At 39.5% G+C, this 23,725-nt stretch overlaps 2 protein-coding genes across 2 annotated transcripts; both read left to right on the top strand.

Moving 5' to 3' along the window:
- The first annotated feature begins 94 nt into the window (after nt 1–94).
- Nucleotides 95–8,233, top strand: serpine2 (serpin peptidase inhibitor, clade E (nexin, plasminogen activator inhibitor type 1), member 2). The gene is made up of 9 exons (XM_078246778.1): nt 95–335; nt 1,809–2,087; nt 2,281–2,508; nt 3,006–3,203; nt 5,256–5,454; nt 5,536–5,633; nt 6,982–7,068; nt 7,239–7,322; nt 7,626–8,233. Exons 2-9 carry the CDS (start codon nt 1,823–1,825, stop codon nt 7,661–7,663), a joined length of 1,197 nt encoding a protein of 398 aa, XP_078102904.1. The 5' UTR covers nt 95–335; nt 1,809–1,822; the 3' UTR covers nt 7,664–8,233.
- A 925-nt stretch (nt 8,234–9,158) lies between these two features.
- Nucleotides 9,159–21,961, top strand: wdfy1 (WD repeat and FYVE domain containing 1). The gene is made up of 12 exons (XM_078246775.1): nt 9,159–9,372; nt 11,288–11,355; nt 11,785–11,858; nt 12,072–12,126; nt 13,119–13,269; nt 13,352–13,464; nt 17,151–17,277; nt 18,187–18,292; nt 18,629–18,730; nt 19,207–19,337; nt 19,444–19,552; nt 21,235–21,961. The coding sequence occupies exons 1-12, from the start codon at nt 9,236–9,238 to the stop codon at nt 21,292–21,294; spliced, it is 1,233 nt and encodes a 410-aa protein (XP_078102901.1). The 5' UTR covers nt 9,159–9,235; the 3' UTR covers nt 21,295–21,961.
- Nucleotides 21,962–23,725: the final 1,764 nt, after the last annotated feature.

The raw sequence follows: 23,725 nt of genomic DNA, 5'->3' as shown, positions 1-23,725 counted from the left end.
TGAAACGTTTGTCTCATTAATTGGGGCTTATTTTGAAAGTGTACCGGAAGCTCACATTCTGTTATTTTGAGTTTGACACTAACGGAGACCAGCGACCGTTTTGCGGAGACACACTCGCTTCATGCTCGGTTTGAAGGCGGAGTTCAGTCCAATAAAGTCCTCTCTGAATCAACAGGGAAGTCAGTAGCAGTTCTCACTTTCACTGGAATAAAGAGTGTTTTTCATTTACATTGCGGACGAACTTTCGTTTCTCGTTTTGACGGTAGTGAAAAGCAGACTAATAAGGTTACAATTTCACCTGCGGCATAATTCGAAGTAACGCCACCTCGTGATAGGTAAGTTAAGGACTGTTTTTTTTTTTTTTAATAACATTAACGCTACTTTTACAGTAGACCCAACTAATGCAGCTAACGTTATTCTAAACAGTTAACAAACAGTTCCAAACGTTAACGTACCTAGGTTGAGCACCACCTTGTAGTCAGAATTCTAACCCAACGCAAGAAGTTGCTCCTACCCGTTTAAATAAAATTCTTTCAGTTAGCTAAATGTAACATACATCATGTGGCTTTTGTTGACACCACCTAACGCAAACGTTAAACGTTATTTGTGTAACGTTAAGTAGTAGCTAGTTAAGTTATGTTAACGTGACTTACATTACAATAGTTCTAGCAAAAAGTGCGCCTCACATCCAGTGTGGAGCTGCTTTGTTGGACTCCCTGCAGGTCTAGGTGCATGCTTAATGTATGATAAGCCTATGGTCGTCAAGGATGCCTTTTTGTCATGTGTGCGAGTGTTCCTGGACATTTGACAGACAAATACAAATGATGATGACAAATTATCTTGACAAATTATCAAATTATATATATATATATATATATATATATATATATATATATATATACTCTAATTTTGCCACCAAAAGAAAGCTGCATTACTGTGGCTTAAAATAGCAGTTTTATTTAAACTAATGCTGATCGGTCGGTCATATTATGCCAAACACTACCTTTATTCGTACATGGATTTCAAGTCACTATATCAAAATGCCATCAAATTGCCACATTTTTGTAAATGGAGTTTGGTTTTCCATAAAACAAACTGCGTGTCAAGGCTATTGCCCTGCCTTTTCCAAAGCTTCTGAGAACAATCTCAGAGATTTAACTGCAAATCTAATGGGTGAATGAACCATGAGGACTATAACGAATAACCAAAACCTTTGCACAGCTCACACTGAAACTGTTGAAAGATAAAACATGACTACCACCAGTAGGTACTTGTACAATACATGACAGATGTAGTATGTCCCTCTAAGCAAGCAAGCCAGCGGGCATTCTGGCTGCCTCTTGTGGCTACATTCAGTCTGCTTCAGTGAGTGGGGTGCAGGTTGAATCATTTTCCTAAAATGGTCTGAAAGATTTAATTTAGTCTCAAATTTAAAAATAAAGAACTAAAACTATGTTAGACAGTGTGAGTAAGAGTTAGTCAGATCCTGCAGCACTGAATAAACCGTGATGTTGCCAAAGACAAGCAAAGGGGAATGTCAAAATTGCAGTTACTTATGATGAGTCATATGAAAGTGATATCTGACTCTCTTGGGAATTATTATTTAAAGGAATGCCTATTGTTGTGAATTGATGTTTTGATAAATCTGTTGTTATTCAGATGGTACTTATATGTACGATGATGCTCATAGGTAAACAATACATGCTACCTGTAATTTGTGTGTCTACTGGAGAACAAATCAACAGATGAGACTGCCGTGGTTCTTACAAGAACATGTATCTAATATTCTGTTCTTTGTTTCGTACTAGGTGCTGTGGAGTTGATGATGAAGCATCTCTCGTTATTCTGCCTGTATGCGCTGGTGACCTTGTATGGCCATAAGGGTGTGCTTTCCCAGGCTCCCTCCTACGGTGAACGGGGCTCTGATCTGGGCATACAGGTATTTCAGCAGGTAGTCCGCTCCAAGCCCCTGGAAAATGTGGTTCTTTCACCCCATGGTGTAGCTTCCATCCTTGGGATGTTGCTACCAGGAGCACATGGAGAGACTCGGAAGCAGGTCCTCAATGCTCTGCGTTACAAGAAAAACGGTAAGGACTCCTCCTGGCAGTATAAGTTCAAGCGCTAACTGGAGTTGTGCTGGTGAACATTATATGCCAGTTGTTTCTCAGTATTAGAATTTTGTCGATTAGCTCTTAACATGAAGTTAAACGAAACCTAAACGAGTTAAAACCTAAGAAATAATTGAAAACTAATTCACTTCAGTTTACTTGGTCTGCACAGGCCCTTACAGGATGTTGAAGAAGCTACACAAGACCTTGACAGCTAAGTCCAACCAGGACGTTGTGCTGATTGCCAACGCCATGTTCAGCCAGGAGGGCTTTCCCATGGAGGAAACCTTTGTATCCACCAACAAAGCCAACTTCCAATGTGAGAGCAGGGACCTGGACTTCAGCAACCCCAATGTGGCAGCAGATGAAATCAATGAATGGGTCAAAAATAAGACCAAAGGTAGGAGTCATGGATGAATGTAGCAGCAGTACACACACAATATAAAATATTCTCAAACAGCCCTCGTAAAGGCAGATGTAAGCAACAGCTGTAAAAATGTTTTTGACACATTTATGATTTCCATAGTTGTAGACGGACATGTATTGAATTATGTAAAGTTCTGAGAGAACATAACTGAGATTGAAACTAAGAGACACGTATTCACCTGTGAATTAGGCGCAAAATGTATTTCCGATCACCTTGGGGGGGGGGTGTGAGAGTTGCTTGGGGTGTTTGGGCCCCTGTATCCTTACCTGCAAGTCTATTCATTGTGTTCATACATCAAAGGCACAGTAGGAAGCCTCGACTTTGTAATGTGATCACTTTTCTACTGCGTTGATTGGTGGGTTCTAATATGATGCTGCATTATTTCTTTCTTATCTGTGCTGAAGTGAATATGAAAGATGTATCAAATATTTCTGATTTGAATAATGTTCCCGTGTTGCATATTTATTCAGGTCACATCCCCAGCTTGATCAAAGCAGACATGCTGGACTCGGCTCTGACCCGTCTGGTTGCTGTCAACGCAATCTACTTCAAAGGCTTATGGAAATCTCGCTTCCAGCCCGAGAACACCAAGATGAGGCCCTTCAACGGGGGAAATGGAAATGTATATAAAGTTCCAATGATGTCCCAACTATCTGTCTTCAGCATTGGTGAGCGGTGATGTGTGAGAGGTTTCCACTGATGGCCTTCTGTGTGAGACTAACCATTTGAATATTTTTAATCGAGAAATTATTCAGTATTAATGATTTTGCTTTTATATAATTGACTTGCTTACATACAGCCAAGGGTGTAAGTCCATCATGATGCTGAATAACAGATGATCTTTATTACATTTCACCACTAAATGAGATTTAAAGATACTATATGTAGGGCCACAATTATAAGGTAGGGTTCAGCTGTAGATAGTCATACTATTAGATTCCAACTAGTTTAAAGTAATTGGCCTGATAAGAAGGTCATCAATTTTATAGGTGATAAGACAAATACAATTACATCATGTTTATTACACAATAATATGACAAATACAAACTTTGGATGTTTATGTATATACATCCAGAGGAATTTAATTCTAAAATAGGGGCCATTCCTATTTTTTATACATGCTGTATTTGTGGGTAGATTGTTGAGGTATGTTGTTTAGTCATACAGTAATACAGATTTAGTTGGGTACTGGATTAGTGGGTTTTCCATATAGTAGTATAGCATGAGTGCCAGACAGTAACTTCAAGTTAATGAGTTTCCTTTGGTAGGAATAATAGTGATGTTTACATTCAGTGTTATCCACCAAAGTGCTCTGTGATTATCCTTGAGGTCCAACAAATGGGCTGAATGCCTGTCCTTCCTTATAAAACATTTGCAAAGCCAATTCTTTGAATATGTCTAAACCTATATTGTTTACATCCATATTTGCTAGCTTGTCTGGACTGTCTTGACATGGTTAAACCTTTACCAAATCAAGTTCGGACAAATGGCAACAAATAGGCCTATCAGAAGCTGCTATTAAAGTAAGGTCTGCCAACTTGATATACTGTAGATTTGATGATTCAATTTTTCTTTTTATGATGCAATCACAGCCCTTTGCCAGTTTTTGATTCATAGGTCAGCTTGTGTTGAGTTGTAAGGAAATGCAGGCTAAGACATGCCCCATCCATAGGATATTATTTAGTTCTGTGTGAAATATAATAATGTACTAGTCACTCATCTATATTTAGATGAGTTGTCAGAGTTGTGTTAGAGTGCTGTGGCTAGATTCTTGTACAGTGCTGGAGGTAAACTAAGGCCATGTTCAGCTGCCAGCCACAGACGTTTGTGTGTGTGTGTGTGTGTGTGTGTGTGTGTGTGTGTGTGTGTGTGTGTGTGTGTGTGTGTGTGTGTGTGTGTGTGTGTGTGTGTGTGTGTGTGTGTGTGTGTGTGTGTGTGTGTGTGTGACCGGTTGATTATTGTCCCCAAAGTACCGTACCTAGGTCATAAAGAGATTGCCATTGAATCACTTGGCTATGGCTTGATACAGTTATGACTATAATGGGATTTACACATACTTGGTTTTATGACTTTAGAACATAATGTGCCGTGGTTTAGTTTAATGGCTGTATGAAGCGTGGAAAAAATGTAATGGAAGTTTGTGGTATGAGACAGGTACTGCTGTGACTTTATGTGCTTCTTTTGGCCAAAAGCATTTGTCTTATTTTGCAGCTAAGTGCCTTACAAGATGGAAATGTGTTGTTATTTAATAAGTCATAGGACTCACAGTCAACCACACTGAATGCTATCTCAGGTGTCATGCATTATTAACAACATATTTGAATGGTGAGAAAAGCACTCTAAAAAGGCATCCTAGAACACCCGCCCCTCCCCCTTTGCTGAAAATAACAACCTGTCCAAGAGAGCCTGTTGCTTTGCTAAGATAAAATAACTGCTGTCTGGTAGGTCATGTCTGAGGAAGAATCTGTCTGTCAGCATTTTCCGTTTCTAGTTTGTTTATACTAAATACAGATTCAGAGCTGCAAAGAGAGAGACAAAGAAAATAGTGTCACCCACCTAAACACTAAGTTCTTCAACAGACAATCCTGGTAAAATGGATAGTTGGATAGCATCACACAGATAATGTGGCATTGTACAAGGCTTGACTCAAGTTTCATCTGTACCACCATCACCAGACCTTTGAAACAATTAACCCTTAACCTCTCCTCTTCTCCTGCCAGGCATGGCTGCCACACCTCAGGGACTGAAATATAAGGTAATTGATCTGCCCTATCACGGCAACACGATCAGCATGATGATAGTTGTGCCCTCTGAAGAGGACACGCCTCTGTCCCATGTCATCCCACACATCAGCACAGCCACAGTGCGGAGTTGGTCCAAACTGATGCACATGAGAAAAGTCCGCCTGCTCATCCCCAAGTAAGACACACACGTACAGCAGTTGCTCTTAAAACTTCTGAATGTGTCAGTAACTGTGTGTGTGTGTGTGTGTGTGTGTAGGTTTACGGCTGATGCGGAGGTAGATTTGGAGGCCCCCCTTTCAGCACTGGGAATAACAGACATGTTCAGTCAGGACAAAGCTGACTTCAGACACCTCAGTGAGTCAGTCTTCTGCCTCAAAGTATTTACAACAGGTTTATTTGGATACGAGGAACGCTTGAAAATGTGAAAGCATTGTTGGCTGTTTACTTCCAGAGCTACTCAACAATACTAGCTGTCCAGTGTGAACTTTTTTTCTTTTTCTTTCTCTCATCTCCTCCCTGAGTGATGGAATGTAAGGAGCTCCAAATGTAATGCTCTATTGCCATCATGTGGTGTAAGCTGCAAAGCAGTTCATAGGATCACTCCAGGAAAAAATCAATCGGGGTCTGTCTGAAAGATGTGGATTTTTTGCTGTAGTGCCATCATGCGGTGTAATTTAGCAATCAGTTTATACTTAATACTTTACTCAATGTCGGTAAAATTATCGATTGTCATCAAATTATTGATGACATGAGGTCCAGTTTGAGTATCGACTATTAGTGCTCGTAATCAGTTATTTCTTTGTGACACCAGCGAAGATAAATACACACATAAGGCTCAGTAAAGCAGTGCATGACCTGCTGACAGTCCCTGGAATTTGATTTCCCCATGTGGGTCCATGATGGATGATGCAGGATGACAGCCACCAAAACTGTCCAATTTATGAGTTACCTGTCAGTCTTTATAACTTCATGTTTACGCATCTTTCTTCTTCCGTTCTAAGTCGGTGTCTGTGAACGGGCCAGGCCTAGCACAGGTGTAGATAATAAAATGATTACATTTAATTTGGCTAATTGGTTTCAGGGTCCTGATATTGTGCATGGTGGCTTACTGTCGCACTGTCATGGCTTACTCACCTGTTACTTTCCTACTGCGACAAGTCAAAATGTCTGCTGTAAAAAGGCCTGTTACAATCAGGCTAAAGGCTCTGCACTCCCTTACATGTGCAGTGTTGTAGCTGATTGGACCTCTGCTCAGTCACCAAACGCAACTTACAAATAAGAACAGTACATTTGACACTGATGTGGCCAAAAGCAGGGGGGACCGGAAATAGCATTCTAGCTCCTGCAGTTTATGTTAACAACCCTACCCACGCTTACAACAGCAGTCCACACGTGTTCATTAAGTTAATATGCATTTTATCACCAACATTTTATCTCTTTCACTGTCCTTGCACTCATTACAGACAAGCAGCTAAGCATCTTCTCTGTTGCTTGTATTCTTTTTATAGTTTAATATAGAGAAACAATAGGACCTTTCTTAAGGAGTTCTCAGAGAAGTTTAGTTCACTAATGCTATTGATTACTTTTATATTATTATAAAGTAACTCCATCAACCCATAATGCTGCATGTGGACAGCATGTCTGTAAACTAACGTACTGTACGTATATGTCTGAAGCTAATTAACAGTTATTGTTTTCTCAGGTACTGAGTCTGTGCATGTATCCAAGGCACTCCAGAAAGCCAAAGTTGTGGTGAATGAGGATGGAACCAAAGCAGCAGCTGCCACTAGTGAGTATTTGTTCTGTGAGCCTTGTCTTGGACTCAAATGTTTTGCCAAACGCAAAGCTGTAAGTTAATGAGAATGTTCTATGTAACGGTTGATAACATATTAATGTGCATTAACCTATGCTGTAATATTTCCAGACATGTTTTCACAATGTGTTTGCTTTTGTGTTTAGCTGCCATTTTGCTGGCTCGATCCTCTCCACCTTGGGTTACAGTGGACAGACCTTTCCTATTCCTCATCAGACATAACCCAACAGGTAAAGTATTGTATTTTCATCTGGATTTACCTTTTTAAAGGTTATATCTATAGGATTTATTTATGTAGAAAATCTAACATTTGTGCAACTACATGAGAAATGAACTAAGATGTATTACCATTTGAAATATGGGAATCAATCCCCAATGTAAGGCGTAGTGAAACCAGGTAACCCAATCAATCAGTCAATGACCTTTATTTCAACTCGTGAAACACTGAGGTTGCCCTCATTTACAGTGACGACGAGCTGTCCCTGAAGAAAGCGATGCTTGACTATAATGAGTTCTCCCCGTCTCTGTCCCAGGTACTATTCTCTTTATGGGCCAGATCAACCAGCCGTGATCCCAGCCATCACTGGCCAGCCCCTGGTAGCATCATAGGCCAGCACGGGAAATGCCTCTACACTGCCATGCATGAGCACACACACACACACACACATACACACACACATATATATATATATATATATATATATACACACACACACACTTTGCTGTAGACTAATGTACAGTATGGACATGATGTTATTTGTTTTAAATATTGCTTTTTATGCTACCTATTTTCTGTAACGCATAACATGCTTTATACAAATGTTTTGCAGACTAAATTTTCCAGCTGTTTAAAACATTTTTTTATACTTTTTGAATTCATTAAATTTTTAAGACTTTGGATGTCAGTTGTGTATTTTCTCAACTCTGGAGTAGGATGATTATTTTATTTATCATTTCACAGTTTCATCTCAAGCCATGTCACTCCAGCCTGTTCTAAGTTTCACTCCTAAATTTTGGCAATGTACATCCCATCTTGAATGCTTGCGTTCAGCTACTTTACAATCATTTTTCTCCCTCACTGAGGAAATCTTCTGTTATACTTGCTTCATATTTGATCAAATAAATTCACATATTTATAACATCAATGCTTTTGCCTTATTTATTTAAAATCGTTTTGGTCTTGAGGCATCAGAGGATTGGACGGCCAGTAGCAGAAGCCCAAGAGGCATGTGTCCTCAGAGCAGACAAAAGGGATTGACTGCTTTTACAACGTCAACCTTCGTGGTCTTTAAATTTGTGTATGAGGGGCCTTTCTTGCCTTGGGGCGGCATTTTGTTTATTTTACCACTTTGCCAGGGACATTTTGATGGGAAGTGGCTAAAACATACACATACATCTAACATACATGTATAGGATAGAATGTAAATGAAACAATAAAGAAATAATACATTCATAAATTGTGTGTTTGTGTATTGTGTTTTCTGTAAACCCTAGAGATGGTTGAGCATGACAATCCCAGTAGACCAGCAACATGGATGTATTATATTGACCAGCAGATACCAGAAACCAGCAGTTTCTGAAATACTCAGACCTGCCCTTCTGGCACCAACAACAATGTCACGTTCAAAGTCATTGCAATCACCTTTCTTCCCCATTTTGATGCTTGGGTTTGTCTACATGCCTAAAAGCATTGAGTTGCTGCCAAGTGATTGTCTCATTTTATATTTGCATTAAAAGCAGTTGAACAACTACCTAATAAACTACCTAATGAAGTTGCGGGTGAGTATATATATGACTGCTTTAGTATGTTGTGCCATTTCGGCCTCCACTGTGGTCGCAATTGCATATCGTGTTTATTTTGATGGTCTCTTTTCTTTACTGACGTGGTGCTTTATAAAACTTAAGAGATCCTTCAATGCTTAGTGCATACCTATACGTAATAAACCCGGCTCTGTGGCACGTCTGGCCCACTTGCTTTGTAGGTAATATGCATCTGGCGAAACTGAATTCTCGCTCATTTCCCATTCTTGCAGTCATTACGGTAATCCTGACAGCGGCTCTGGGTGTCAGCTGATCCTCCTTCACTGTCGAGAGAGTAGGAAAATCAACTGAAGGAAAACACTGCTGGATACTTAGCTGAACCATGGCTGCGGAGATTCATTCGAGGCCCCAGACCGCTAGACCGATTCTTTTGAACAAGATCGAAGGACACTCAGACGCTGTCAATGCAGCTGTTTTAATACCAAAGGAAGATGGAGTGATCACGGTCAGCGAGGACAGGTGAGTTTTGCCAAACAAGCTAACCCAGCCTCACGGCAGTAGTTAGCGGGCTCGGTCTATTTGCTGGTCATTACACTTTTAATTCTTGTTACACTGGTTGAAGAAGGTCAAAAGAAAAGGAGAAGAAACAACAGTTTAGAATGGAATGTTTTGGTTGGGATATTCCATAATGGAACCAAGGTTAGCGTAGGAGGGTGTGGGGACAGAAATCCATCCAGAATGAGTCCTTTTCGTAATATATCCGCGATCAAACAACCAACCATAATAGTAAACGGGTATATAACATTTGGTTTAATTCTATAACGTTGGCCTTTACGACTCAATAGTGCTGTACATGACATTATTATCATGTTTTAGGCTATATCGACTTAAGCTAATGTTAGCTAGTCTGCTAGCTAGCTGCTCGTAGTAAACATTACTTTATGTGTTTTAAATGGAACGCATTAAGTAGGACCTTGTAATAAAAGTCCATTTACTGCCCGCTCTTTGATTTGATTAAAACAATAATAACCATCCTCTGCCCAGCAGCCGGACCCCCCCTTAGCCGGACAACCACTTTTTAGGGAGTTCCCTAAAAAGTTTTAGGGGACCTTTTTACCCACATCATGGACTATTACACCTGGACCTTTGTGCATATACATACTACGAACTTTTGGACATCCCCAGATCAATATTATATACTACACTACATTTTACAGGCCACCTCCTTTCTCTTACCGAAACAGTTATATTATACATATTTGTTATTTTGTTGTCTTTTTACATACTACAAACAAATATTTTATTCTGTATTTATGTCCTTGACTATAGCAGTACTGTGCCTTATTGTTTATTCCATTTTTAATACGTTTATTGTAAGCCATTAAATTGTAAGCCATCTGATGCCAGGTATGACTTAATACCCTTAGTAAACATGACCTCGTGACAACCTGGGTAAAGTTACAATAGGAAATCCTTTTGTTTTGGAGTTCATGAATGATTTAACACATATAAATGTAATAGCGTATTTTGAACGCCACCTGAAGGCAGCAGTGCAACTACAGTCTGACAGATCTTCACTTGCTCTCACTGTTGCAGTAGCCAGATAATCTTAGATGTGAAGGTGTAAGAAGCATGGTCAAATCAGTCCTTCACATTCACCGAGTTATAAGTGTTGTTAGGGCTGTTCTGCTTGGTTACAAGTGTGAAGAGGCAACATCACCATTAAAATAAAAGGAACTTAGTTTCTGTGAAGAAATATGATGCAGTTTCCATCACATATCTAACCCACTTGATATTCAAAAGGGAAGTTGTGGGGCGATGATGCAGCAGTCTAACTTCCAGGTTTCTTAATGAAACCGGGCTGGACAGATGCTGCTTTTGATATGAGTGTGTTGCTTATTACTGGAATAGAAGTAAAACCTTAAACTTGAGTCCTTAGAGGTTTGCAGAAGCTTATTTTATATACACCTGAACTGAAAACTTAATGTTGTTTTCAAAAGCAGATGACACTATATGATCTTGCAAAGTTATCCAGCTTTTTAATATTATATTTTGGGGGACATACTAAAATGTGTACCGTTAATTATTAAAATACCCAACAATTATTGTAAGAATAATGATCAAATGATCAAAAGTATTTTTTTTTGTATATAAAACAGTTTCGCCACCCTACCCCTTTCAGTGCTGTTTTTTGAACAGAATCAAGCATTGTTTGTTAAGAGTATTAAGGTTGGTTTTGCAGAAGAGGATTAAGCCTAGTCCTAGATGAGAGCTTTCTTCAGTGGATATTTCCATTGAGTATTTCCAATGAAAACAAGTCTTATTTTTACATAAAGTATATATCTAACTGCAGGGTAGATCCATACAAACGGTAAGTAAAAGATTAGAAATGCACTTTCAGTTCAGAATGTGATGTTTTGACATTTGCCTTCAGGACTATCCGAGTTTGGCTGAAAAGAGACAGCGGTCAGTACTGGCCAAGTATCTACCACACAGTCTCCTGTAAGTAAGGTGTGTGTGTGTGTGTGTGTGTGTATGTGTGTGTGTGTGTGTGTGTGTGTGTGTGTGTGTGTGTGTGTGTGTGTGTGTGTGTGTGTGTGTGTGTGTGTGTGTGTGTGTGTGTGTGTGTGTGTGTGTGTGTGTGTGTGTGTGTGTGTGTGTGTGTGTGTGTGTGTGTGTGTGTGTGTGTGTGTGTGTGTGTGTGTGTGTGTGTGTGTGTGTGTGTGTGTGTGTGTGTGTGTGTGTGTGTGTGTGTGTGTGTGTGTGTGTGTGTGTGTGTGTGTGTGTGTGTATATGTACGTGCTTATCTGTGTTAGGTAAAAAGCCTTTTTAGTAATTTTTGACAGCAATACAATGCACACCCCTTTACAACATGGCATGTGTATAGGGACTTCCCTGCTCATGGTCAATGTCTACTTCTTTCTCCTTAAGCTCCATGCTCTTGCATGTCATACCACCATGACAGCAGACGAATCTTCATAGGCCAGGACAATGGAGCTGTTGTGGTGAGTGAAGCTAACTCAAACAAATGGCTTCATAATCTTGCTCCAGGCTCACTCTTTTGGTTGTTCAAACAGTCTAGTAAAAAAAATCCTGCATATCTGGTTTTAAATAGGCCACAATTTCAATATTTGCACTCCTCAGAATGCCTGTGGGGGAAGGATAGTAATTTGATTTGAAACAAATGTTTTTATTCTGTCTGTTTGCTTGCCTTCCAGGAGTTTCTTATCTCTGAAGACTTCAACAAGATGAACCACGTCAAAACATATCCGGGTAAGAACGTAAGATTAGGAGACATAACGTGTATCCAGTTCAGCAACACATTGAGATTGGGCAGAATTGTAATTCATTGATTAGTCATTTGATACAAAAATAATCAGCTATTTTTAAATAATTGATGAGAACGATTGTTTCAGTCACTTTTCAAGCAAAGATGATGAAAAAATGCTGGTGAAAAAACATAATCCGGTTCCAGTTTATCAAATGAACGAATTTGCTGCATTTCTTCCGTCATTGTAAAGTGAACATCTTTGGGTTTTGGACTGTTTAATCAAACGGAACAAGACATTGTCGCCTTGGGCTCTGGGAAGTTGTGACGGGCATTTTTGTCACCATTTTCGAAACATTTCATCAACTGAACTATTAATTGAGAACATAATCAGCAGATTAATCAATAATGAAAATAATTGTAAATTACAGCCCTAGCCATTTATATCTTATTTTCAACTCCCACCCAAGTAAGCAAAGAAATGTATTATTGCAGGTTTAATTATGTCACAGAAATAAGTATAGCATATCAGCACATACTGTGCATTGACTATCAGCAGGGTTTGGGTATTAAATTAAGTATTATATCAATATAGAGTTCTGCACAGTACAGCGTTTCAAAAGGGATTTTTTTTCTGTAAAATGAAAGACATTGATTGCAGAGTTGACAACAAAAGTGTGCACATTTTTTAGAGGTGATCCCCAGATGGACCACTATGCCTGTTTGAAGGGATTTGTCTTTCTTAGTCTGGATTACAAAGACGCTAAACAGAGAGCTTCTGGGTGGATCAGCACATGGAAAGGGCAAATTAGTCTTAGGTGGTGCTCATCCATGACGGCTCAGATATAAAGCCCAATGGAAGATGTGATCTTATTTGATCTTTATCCAACATGACTTGTGCCTGTTTAACACTTAAGTTTAACACTGTGTGTGTGTGTGTGTGTGCGTGTGTGCGTGTGTGTGTGCGTGCGTGCGTGCGTCTGTCTGTGTGTTGCAGCCCACCAGAACCGTGTGTCAGATATGGTGTTCTCCCTGGAGAGTGAGTGGGTGGTGAGTACTGGCCATGACAAGAGTGTGAGCTGGATGTGCACCCAGAGTGGCAGCATGCTGGGAAGACACTACTTCACAGCCTGGGCCTCCTGCCTACAGTATCCTTCAATCAGTCACTGTGTATACACTACATGGGAGTATGTAGCAGTATGACTATTTCATCCCTGACTCCCTGCTCAGATACGATCACGACACACAGCACGCCTTTGTCGGCGATTACTCAGGACAGATCACACTGCTGAAACTTGAGAAGCAGACGTACTCCACCATCACTACACTAAAGGGTCATGAAGGTAAAGACACACACTTGCCTATACATAAAGAATTACGTTTGTCATTGACGCGGAACTATTGTTTACTCCCAGCGTAGGGGAATCGCACAAGGTCTCAGCACAAATAGTTTGTTTACTGCATACTTCTACGCACAAACAGGCTTCTGATGCTGAAGCTAGATATGGTAGATGCGGCCGCAGTAAATAATAGATGACCCAGATTCCTCCACATGACTTCCTAATTCAAGAAAAGAAATCCAGTATGACGAGACACGCTCTGTGGCTCCCTAAACGGTCTACCTGCTTTTAAACATTCAAAAATGCATTTTGCATGACAGGAAGAACAGTGTTAATATTGGTCAGAGTTAAAGGTATACTATGCAGTTTCCGTTTTTTATGTTTGTAGATTATGTTTTTGGGCATTTTAGGCCTTTATTTGACAGGACAGCTGAAGACATGAAAGGGGAGAGAGAGAGAGGGGGAATGACATGCAGCAAAGGGCCGCAGGTCGGGGTCGAACCCGGGCCTGCTGCGTCGAGGAGTAAACTTCTATATATGGGCGCCCGCTCTACCAGCTGAGCTATCTGGGCGCCCGCAGTGTCCCTAGAGTCGCTGTGGAGTACTTGTATTTAACGTTACTGTCGTAAATACCACTCACGCAGAGCTGTCTGTGCACTCACGGCCTGATCCCCTCCCCCCTGTAGGACTGGTTTTATTATCAACAATGGATGAATCAACCACTTCGTAGATTAGATTAGATTCAACTTTGCTTTCGGGGTGATTCGCCCTACTACGAGTTCGTTTACCATCGAAATGACTTCGAAGCTGTTATATTAAGGTTCAAATCTTGCATAGTGTGCCTTAAGTGCCAAAATAAAGGAAGTGCCCACATACATCATGTCAAATAGAACATTGAGCCACCACACACTGCCATGCAAACCTCATGGGGTCGAACATGTATTTTTCAAGGGAGTAGAGCTCAGTTGGGCAGGATGTGAGACTACTTATCTACAAGAAATCTCATCATTTGGTTTGAATGATGGTGATGATGATGAAAAATGTTTGCTTTCATACTGCTCTAGAAATTCCAATATCTGCTTGTTTGAGTTGAGATCTTGGAACTGTGTTGTTTTCATTCACATCAAGCCGTCCAGTGACCATTTGAGCCGTTGAGAGTATTGTCATTCTTGAAAATGGACAAATGCATTACTCAGATGGGATTTGTATTCAAGGGTCAGTCAGTGTACTTGTAGCTGTGCCAGGAAAATGGATCCCAGAACAAAAATAAGCCACTGTGTGAAACAAACACTTCCCTGTGTTCTTGTCTGGACATTTCTCATACATGTGCGCATGAGCTTGTTGAGAACATGGTGAGGGATGACTCATCTGACTGGGTCTCTGTTACTCAAAAAGCCTCTTTTTTACCACAGAGGTCTTGCTTACAGGTTAGGCAGTTGAGACAGACATTGTTAGTGTGCTCTTGCCTTTAAAAAAAAAAAACATACAAATACAAATCCTTTCACCATAACATTTTTCATGTATATTATTAATGTTTTTAATGTTTCAATTTCCTACATCTCTCTTTGATCTGCCTTGGTGTTCATGGTAATACATATTAATTGGACTTATAACAATGCGTATTAATGGGTGTGGTGCTGGGTTCGAGCTGTGCACAAGCAGGAGTTCTGCCCAAATATTTAATGGAAATTATGATAGATCAAATTTGGAAAACAGAATGGAATGGTCAGACCTCCCATCAAGGTTTTTATACTTGCTCTTGTTTAAAAAGCTATTATACCAAATTGTATAAATGGATATTAACAGGGTAGCCAACACCAATAAATTAGACTCTTCTATTTTTGTGACATTGTTTCATGTTTAGATATTAGTTATTTTTTCTCTCATGACAGCTGATGGAAACATACCTTCAGCAGAGGAAAATGAAGTTAGAACTAGTGTTTCTTTTCCACATTGGCTTTTAACAGTGTCCATGAATGCAGATCCCAGTGGCTTCCTACAGTTGTCTATTATAATGTGCTGTATGCTGCTCTACTGTATGACAATACTGTGTGTATAAGGTGAAGTACCCACAAAGGTTTTAGATGCCGGTTCAATGATTCCATGGTAGTATGGTGCTCTGTGTATGTGTGTCTCATCAGTGTACAGTTACTGCCAGCCTAATCACTCTACAACCACGGGGTACAGGCTATAATTATCATCATATGACTGGTCTAATTTCAATCCCAGAGTTTTCCCTTCTGAAGGCTTCACTGGAAACATGGAAAGAATGAAGTCTTTCCAGTCTTTTCTGGAAAATCAATGATTCAACAAAATCAGAAAATCAGTTAAAGCATTTAAAGTCATGGACTGTTCACTGTACTGTAACAACATACCTGTGTGCTGTTCTTGTTCCACAGACGGAGAAAGATAGTGAGTGTTTAGCATGTGTAATATGCTCTACCCTCTTACAAGAATATGCAGATGATCTGTGCCATGTAGATGATGTGCTAAATGCAACAGTTCCCTGCTGAATTAATGCCAAGAACAGGACCTTTGCAACCTTTGCTAGAACAAAGGCAGAAAAAAAAACAACCTCCAAATAGTAATTCTGTTATTTCATAAACTGTAATCAGTCAAATAGTTATAGGTAGGGATATATATATATATATATATATATATATATATATATATATATATATATATATATATATATATAGTTAAATAGGCCACCCATATTCAGACCAATGGGAAATTTTTTTTTTGTTGTTGTCAGTTTTTACTTTTTTTTCTTAACCCTTGTCTGGTGTTCGGGTCTGTGGGACCCATTTTCAATGTTTGCTAAAAGAAATATTATGCTATTTATTATTTATTCTAACTCAAACTCATTGGCCTTGGCTCATTTTCTGTGACATTTAAATGTAGGTGCTTTCTGCACCTGCTATCCCCACACAAAGAAAAAAAAACACATAATTGTTACATTTCAAGCACTTTCACCTGTTCTGATTAAGTTGTAAGAAATAAGCATCAATCAAAGATTTAAAAAAAATCTTGTTTCTATTTTTTTTTAACCTTTTTTATAATTGAATTTCCTTACAAAAACCGAAAATGATCATGTGATCTCACAGGGGTAAATGGCAAATATGAACCATAAATGATGTATATATCATTGGCAATTGACTTAATTCTATTAAGTATTTTAAAATAAATTGTTATGGCTGTATTGATTTTAAAAGCCTAATAATGTGGTGGGTCCAATAGACCCGGGAACATTGGCTGTGTAACAAAAATAGGAACACAACACAAGGGTTAAACATGTAACTTCTTTCAGGATTTTAAATTAGGATATCCCCAAAAAAATGGCCTTTTTTTAAGTGGAGTGCCACACACATTGGCAAGCAATAATTGAAGTAGTCCTATAATGAAGCATATAATGAGATCTTGGTCACATTAAATCAGTATGGTGCACAACAATGGAAGAACAGGACTCATTCAATTTCAAAAAAGAAGGGGGTTCTGTAGCTCCAGCTGTAGTTAGCTCCAGGTTTAAGGTGTTTGGTCTGAGCTTCCTGTAGTTCTCCCAGGAGGCACCAGGTGGAGCCAACAGGTCAGACCGTGACACTGTCGCTCAACAGGCTCTTGCAGCACATAATAACACATCTAACAAGTGTGTTTCTTTTTCTCTCTGTTCATCCCTCTGTCTTCTCTAGGTAGTATAGCAACACTGTGGTGGGACCCTGTCCAGAGGCTGCTGTTCTCAGGGGCCTCCGACCACAGCGTCATCATGTGGGACATTGGGGGCCGCAAAGGGCGAACGTTACTGTTGCAGGGACACCAGTAAGTCCATCGGTGTTTCGTATATATGCCGAATGCCGAGTTAGCTTTACCTCTGTGTTTGTCCGGGCCTGGGATGCTTCTAAACTAAATCAGGGTAGGTCAGAAGGTGGTGTCATCAACAGCTGTCCACAGGCACTGACTGACTGTTGTGATGAAAGCAAAGTCCCTGTCAATGGTGCTTCAGGATTTACAGAGGTTTGTCTCTCAGACACAAAATGAGAGTTGTAATGCTCTTGTAGTTCTGACAGGTCCTACATCCTGTTATGACCTTGTCTTTATCTCTTTTGTCACTCCTTTTATTATTATTTTTTCTATTAAAATGTATTTAATAGACTTCCATATATGGAGCATTACAGTACAGAACAGTATGGAAGTTGAGCAAAAATGCTATTGTCAGAGTAGTCAGTAAAAAGTATAAAAGTGTGTGTGTGTCAGCCTATTGAAAAAAACAATTCAAATGGCCCTTTTTCGGCTTTAGGAATTTGAGTTGTAATATTAAAGTTCTGTCAGTTTTTTGTGTTATTGTGTTGTTTCACCTGCTATTTGTATCTTTATACTATGCTTTATTGTGCTTTATGTATTAAAGCCGCATTAATCCCTTTTTGGCCACTAACTCTAATTCTTTAATTCTAACATTGTCTGTTTGGTGCTAGCAGGTATAGTGGGTGTATCAAAGCTTTTTCTGCTGGAAATGTTTGCCTATGGGCATTCATAAGACTGAACTACACAGTAAACATGCAGCCTACATATCCTGACAAATTGTGATGAAAGGTTAAAACGCTCTGTAAAGTTGCAATTTCACTGTGAAAATATTGCTTGATGCAGGTTTGTATTATTATTATTATTATTATTATTATTATTATTAAATTATAATTATCTTTCGTTCTCTGTATTCAATGTCTCCCTCAGTGAGCGTGTTCAGGCCATTCGTTACCTCCAGTTGACCAGGCAGTTGGTGTCGTGCTCGGCCGACGGAGGCATGGCAGTGTGGAACATGGACACACAGAGAGAAGAGGTCTGCTTTCTACGTTTTTCTCATAGGTGTTCGTGTAAAAAGGCATTAGTGTCCGACATAGACTTTGAATTGACTTTTAAAGGCAGATTAGCTGTACTCTACACTGATACATTTGTAATTTCTTAATTTTTAGTGGACAATAAATTATAGTGTAATGGTCAGTGGAATGTGCAGTATTTCAGTATTAGAAGTTGGTTGTAAAGACTTGTTTCTCCTCTCCATTTTTGTCTCAGTGCTCTTTGCATGGGTAAATATGATTTTTGCAGCACTTGTCTATATGGAGCATTCATTTAGTCATATTTAATGGTAGCTTTCAACTGCGTTGTGCATCTGCAGGCGCCCCAGTGGTTAGACAGCGACTCTTGTCAGAAGTGTGAGCAGCCTTTCTTCTGGAACATCAAGCAGATGTGGGACACTAAGACCATGGGGCTCAGACAGGTAGGAGAGTCTGATCAGTGTCCTTAGCGGTTGTGAGTCCCTCAGTCCATCAGTCACGCTAATATCCCTTGTGTTGTCTTCCTGTCGACCGTGCAACATTTTGTTTTTGTCGTCTTTTTAAAAAACTTTTGTTGCTGTGTTTTCGTCACTTTTTCCGATGTTTTTGTCAATTTTTTTTCTGCGTCTTTTGACGTTTTTGTGGGGGTTTTCTCCCCACGTTTTGGACGCTTTTGCGGACATTTTTGTCACTTTTTTCGAACGTTCTTTCATAAAACAATTTTTTTTTAATGCTATAAAATTTAATAAAACATCCACATTTAAAGAAAGTAGTGGGCTGATCATTTATTTTACTTTTGAAGTGTTGTGTGGAACAATCTGCGTTATTTTTCTGAAAATTTGGTTAAATAAACCCACTTTTTCAATTTTAATTTAGGACAACACGAGGGATATACAAGTGTTATTTTTCTTTTGTGCAGCACCACTGCAGGAAGTGCGGCAATGCTGTATGTGGAAAATGTAGTTCTAAACGTACCACATTCCCGATCATGGGCTTCGAGTTCCCGGTGCGGGTGTGTGATGCCTGCTTTGATACCATCAAAGAAGAAGAGTGAGTAAAGGGCTTCTCTACATTTTGTAATAATTGATCACATTATATCCATATTTCAGAGTACTGAGGGCAACTCTGATTAATGTGTGTGTTGTGTGTTGTGCAGTCGAACACCATTGGCCACGTTCCACGAGGGGAAACACAACATCGCCCACATGGACATGGACCCATCCAGAGGCCTGATGGTCACTTGTGGAAGCGACCGCATTGTTAAGGTCAACAACAGTCTTTTGATACCAGATAATTCATGCATGTATTCAGGTTGTGTCAAACACAGGAAATCAGTGTGTCTGCAGGCAGCCCAGAAACCGCCGTGCAGCCACGCAGACCTGCTAGCACGGCTGTAGAGTCTTTTTAATCCTCCAGGAATACACAAAGTACAGTACACAAGAAAGTATGCTAGTGAACAAAGCTGCACGCATCACAGGCACTGCCTATGTGATCGCATTCTTATAAAACAACTATATAGACACTCTTAAAATGTTGCAGTAGTTGTGGTTTGTTACAATGTACTCAAGTTTTTCACGGCGAAAACAAAGTAGCAAATCTTTCGTAATTACTTCACTGCTGCAGCATAATCCGTACTTTCTGATGGACATTTTTGATTTTCACATTTTTTCTTCACCAAGAAAAAAGCAAACGCGCAACCTTTTTAATAGGTTCCAACATTTATGGTGGTCAGTCTTTCAGGCAAAGATGTTCACAAGTCATTTTTTGGAAGTCCAAGTCGAGTCTCAAGTCTTTGAGGGGCAAGTTCAAGTCAAGTCTCAAGTCTTTTGCCACGAGTCCAAGTCAAGTCTCCAGTCTCTGGCCATCTGATCTGTCCCTAACACTGTATTGTTAAATCTTAGGAATTCAAAGCATGTCCTGTAGCTATCATCCAGACAGTACAGTATCAAAATCAGTTGTAGGATAACTTTATGGGGTCTACTGCAATGCAATCTGAAGAAACACACATTAAGAACTCTGTTTCAATTTCATAACTGTATTTTTCAACATGTTGGTATCTGCACCAAAGAATACATGTTTGTCTGTGTTACTAACTGGCTGTAAAGCCCAACCTCATCATGCATTACATTTTTTCAGTGTTCAAAGTTTGAGGGAAACATCTGTTTTGGAAGTTAATACACCGACCATGGTGCAAACATGAGAGAACTGATACTTTCCATATTTCTATTTAACAACAACCTGGTAAAATATTAACCTAAGTCTGTCACATCATATGGATACAACTATAAAGATACAATTTGCCTGTTCTCAGCATTAGCACAACACACTGCGATGGTTAGCTTGTTACCTGCGACGACATATGCTAAATGTAACGTCTCTTTCACATTAGCAAGTGACTGACCTATCTGGGTGCGTTTTGAGATGCCTAATGAGTGTGAGTGCGCGCACATAAGGCAAAGAGCAGGGGACATGCAGCTCGTCATACGTTTCCCCAACATATATGTGCCAATAAAAGAAAATAGAAATACATGAATGAATTTAGATTTAAAAAGCAATAATTGCATGAAAACAGGTTGTTTACGAGTCTCGAAGCTCGAGTCCGAGTCAAGTCTGAAATATTTTTGGTCGAGTCGCAAGTCAAGTCTGAAGTCAGCTGTCCGAGTCTCAGACTTGAGTCCCCATCTCTGCTTTCAGGTGTAGAGGTCTTCTATATCTTGTGGTACTTTTTTTGTAAGAATCATGTTTTCATTGGTTCCTTTATTTCACCTTTCAATTTATTTCCATTGTGCAATTTGGTGTAAATTACCAGTAAAAAGTCTTAAGATAACCTGAAAGTATTCAAGAAAAAACAGAAATGGTTCATGAGTCCTCTCAGTAATAATGCAGAATCCTTAAACGTGGCTTGCACCAGGCCTTTATCATTATTATTGGCTCTTTGTCTCCACAGATCTGGGATGTGACGCAGGTGGTTGGCTGTAGCTTAGCAACAGGCTTCTCTTCGCGCTGATTGGCCCAGCCCACTACATGGTCTCCCCTGTGCTCTGCCCACTCTTCTAATGTCATGGAAACCCCTCTGTACAGTATATCTTCCCATCACCTACAGCTACAACCAGGCCTGCTCTTCGTGTGTGTGTGTGTGTGTGTGTGTATGTGTGTGTGTGTGTGTGTGTGTGTGTGTGTGTGTGTGTGTGTGTGCGTGCGTGCGTGTGTTGTAGCCCTCCACATTTCTTTTGCTTCTCAAACATTTATTTTCACTTTCAGTCCGACATGAAAGTGTGTGTGACTTTTTGATCTGATCCGAAACAGAACCCTAAGCACAATGGTGTGCATGCATTGTAATGATTTCTCCTATGGGAGGAATAGTATTGGTATTAGTGTTTACATTATATTAATATTTCCTATGCTTCTTTTGACAAAGGTAATTTTTTTATTACCCTTGCACTGTAAAGTTAAGTTACTAAATCGCTGAACTAGAAATCCTGTACAAACATACACTAGCTTGCTTTTTACTGTGGCCCACTAACTGCATATTACTCAGTCACTGTAATATGTAAAGAAAAACAAAAACGTAATCATCTGTATATACCCCTGCATCATGTGTCTAGTAGATAGTTGCTTGAAATGACTCACTGATCAAAGTGATCAGCTTTTTCTGTCTTTTTTTCCCTTTTTCAGTTTTTCACTAGTTGGCCTTAAATCACTCTCAGGAGGTTTTACATCAGTAGATTGTCAGTGGGCGGATGCTCTTCATGTCAGTTATAACCATTATTAATGTGTAATCACTCCAGCTTGGTAAGAAAATCAATAGAACAGCTTCTTTCTTGTTATATGACGGAAATCGCTTGATACCCTCAAGATGCTGCCATACAAATGTGATGGACTTGTCAGATGTTTGCGTGACATCGCTGACCCAGCCAGGTGAGGCAGGGGAAATTGAAATATGTTGCCATAGTAACATGCACTGACAGCGGCAGCATCACCGCGGCCATCCTGAGGTGAACCAGTCACTGTTCAAGATTTGAATAGTGGGACGTCACTTGATCGTTTCAGCTTTATGGGTTTCGAGTCCTTCCTCCTTCATTTAGGTAAAAACAAGTTTAAACAATAGCCCAGGATCACCACCACCTAGATATTTATCACTCTCTTAAAAAAAAAAAAACTTTATTTGGGTAGGTAGATGCCATGCAGCACTGATTCTAATGCCTCATAAGAATTACTTTTCATCTGTAATTTAGTCTGTACGTTTTTTGTGGCGCAAAAATTGGAATCCCCCCCCCCCCCACCACCAAAAAGGCACTTAGGCGCTGGACAGGTACTCTAAACTACATGTAGCACTAAATGCTGAATCGCGGGTCAGATCAGGGCTGCCTGTGTTCCTTCAAAAGCCTTAAACAGAGAAAGACACACTCACAAAGCCTTTTTAGTGGTTTACCAGTGCTTATGACTGTTCACTCATTCACTCTCAAGCACTCACCTCGTTCTAAAGCTCTGGATGTCTTGTTTGCGTTTCTTTCATCCTGTTTTTTTGTCGTTGCAAATTCTGTTCTGAGCTCTCCTATATTTTCCACATACGCATCTGTGTATCAAGGATGTCTCATGACGCTCTCACCACTGCACTAAATTGCACAACTCGTGGTCTTTTTGTCTTTGTATTAAACAAAACATTTTTGTAAGTTCAGATCCGGGAGGGGTTAAAGCTGGATACGATGTAGCGTCCTTGTAAATAATGACTGGTATCTTCTAACGTTAGACTAACGCTTGCCTTATTGTAAGTGGGAAAAATTTGCATTATAATGTTGGAATTCCTGATTTCAAAATGTAGTCACATTCCAGGTGTTTGATCATGTAGTGTATATTTATATTTGTAGTAAAGTATTTATCTATTATCATTGTAAATGGTTGTTTACTTTTCTCTGTGCCCATCTAATAGAAATGAAGCACATGCAAACTCAGTAACGTTGAGATGGACTGCAGTGTCAGATCATGCAGTATTTTACTTCCTAACATAGACAGAGATTGACCTTACTCCATGATTTTTTTTTAGACATAACACAAAACATACTTGGGGTTAGACTGAAACTAACTAATTCAATCTGTCAGTAACCAATATTCTGCACGAATGTTCATTATTTTAAAGTTTGAGTGTTTCTGTCCTTTTGGTCATCAGTCGACACGTTTGTATTCTGGAAGCTGACTTAAATCATTCTTCATAATTATCAGAAAAGAAATACAAAATATATTATTAGCCTCCATTAATTGACTGATAATTGCTTTTTATTTAATAAAAAAAAGAAAAAGAACTTTGGTGCAGCCAAACAACCGGAAAATACAACATTGACATATCACTTTATAAAGATGTTATGGTGAATATGTAATCGAGCAGTTTCCTATTTACACGACGTGGAGCAACGTTAGAAAAAGCTAAAAGGCTCCATAGA

The sequence above is a fragment of the Sander vitreus genome, chromosome 3, assembly GCF_031162955.1.
Source record: "Sander vitreus isolate 19-12246 chromosome 3, sanVit1, whole genome shotgun sequence".
NCBI classification, from domain to species: domain Eukaryota; kingdom Metazoa; phylum Chordata; class Actinopteri; order Perciformes; family Percidae; genus Sander; species Sander vitreus.
This window is presented reverse-complemented; position numbering and strand designations above follow the sequence as displayed.

Bases quoted from the DNA above. Each gene is read 5' to 3' on its own strand.
- serpine2 (XM_078246778.1), top strand. From the start codon at position 1,823: ATGATGAAGCATCTCTCGTTATTCTGCCTGTATGCGCTGGTGACCTTG. The intron at 2,509-3,005 runs GTAGGAGTCATG...ATATTTATTCAG, and splicing joins GGTCAAAAATAAGACCAAAG to GTCACATCCCCAGCTTGATC. The intron at 5,634-6,981 runs GTGAGTCAGTCT...TTGTTTTCTCAG, and splicing joins AGCTGACTTCAGACACCTCA to GTACTGAGTCTGTGCATGTA.
- wdfy1 (XM_078246775.1), top strand. From the start codon at position 9,236: ATGGCTGCGGAGATTCATTCGAGGCCCCAGACCGCTAGACCGATTCTT. The intron at 13,270-13,351 runs GTATCCTTCAAT...CTCCCTGCTCAG, and splicing joins GCCTGGGCCTCCTGCCTACA to ATACGATCACGACACACAGC. The intron at 18,731-19,206 runs GTAGGAGAGTCT...TCTTTTGTGCAG, and splicing joins AGACCATGGGGCTCAGACAG to CACCACTGCAGGAAGTGCGG.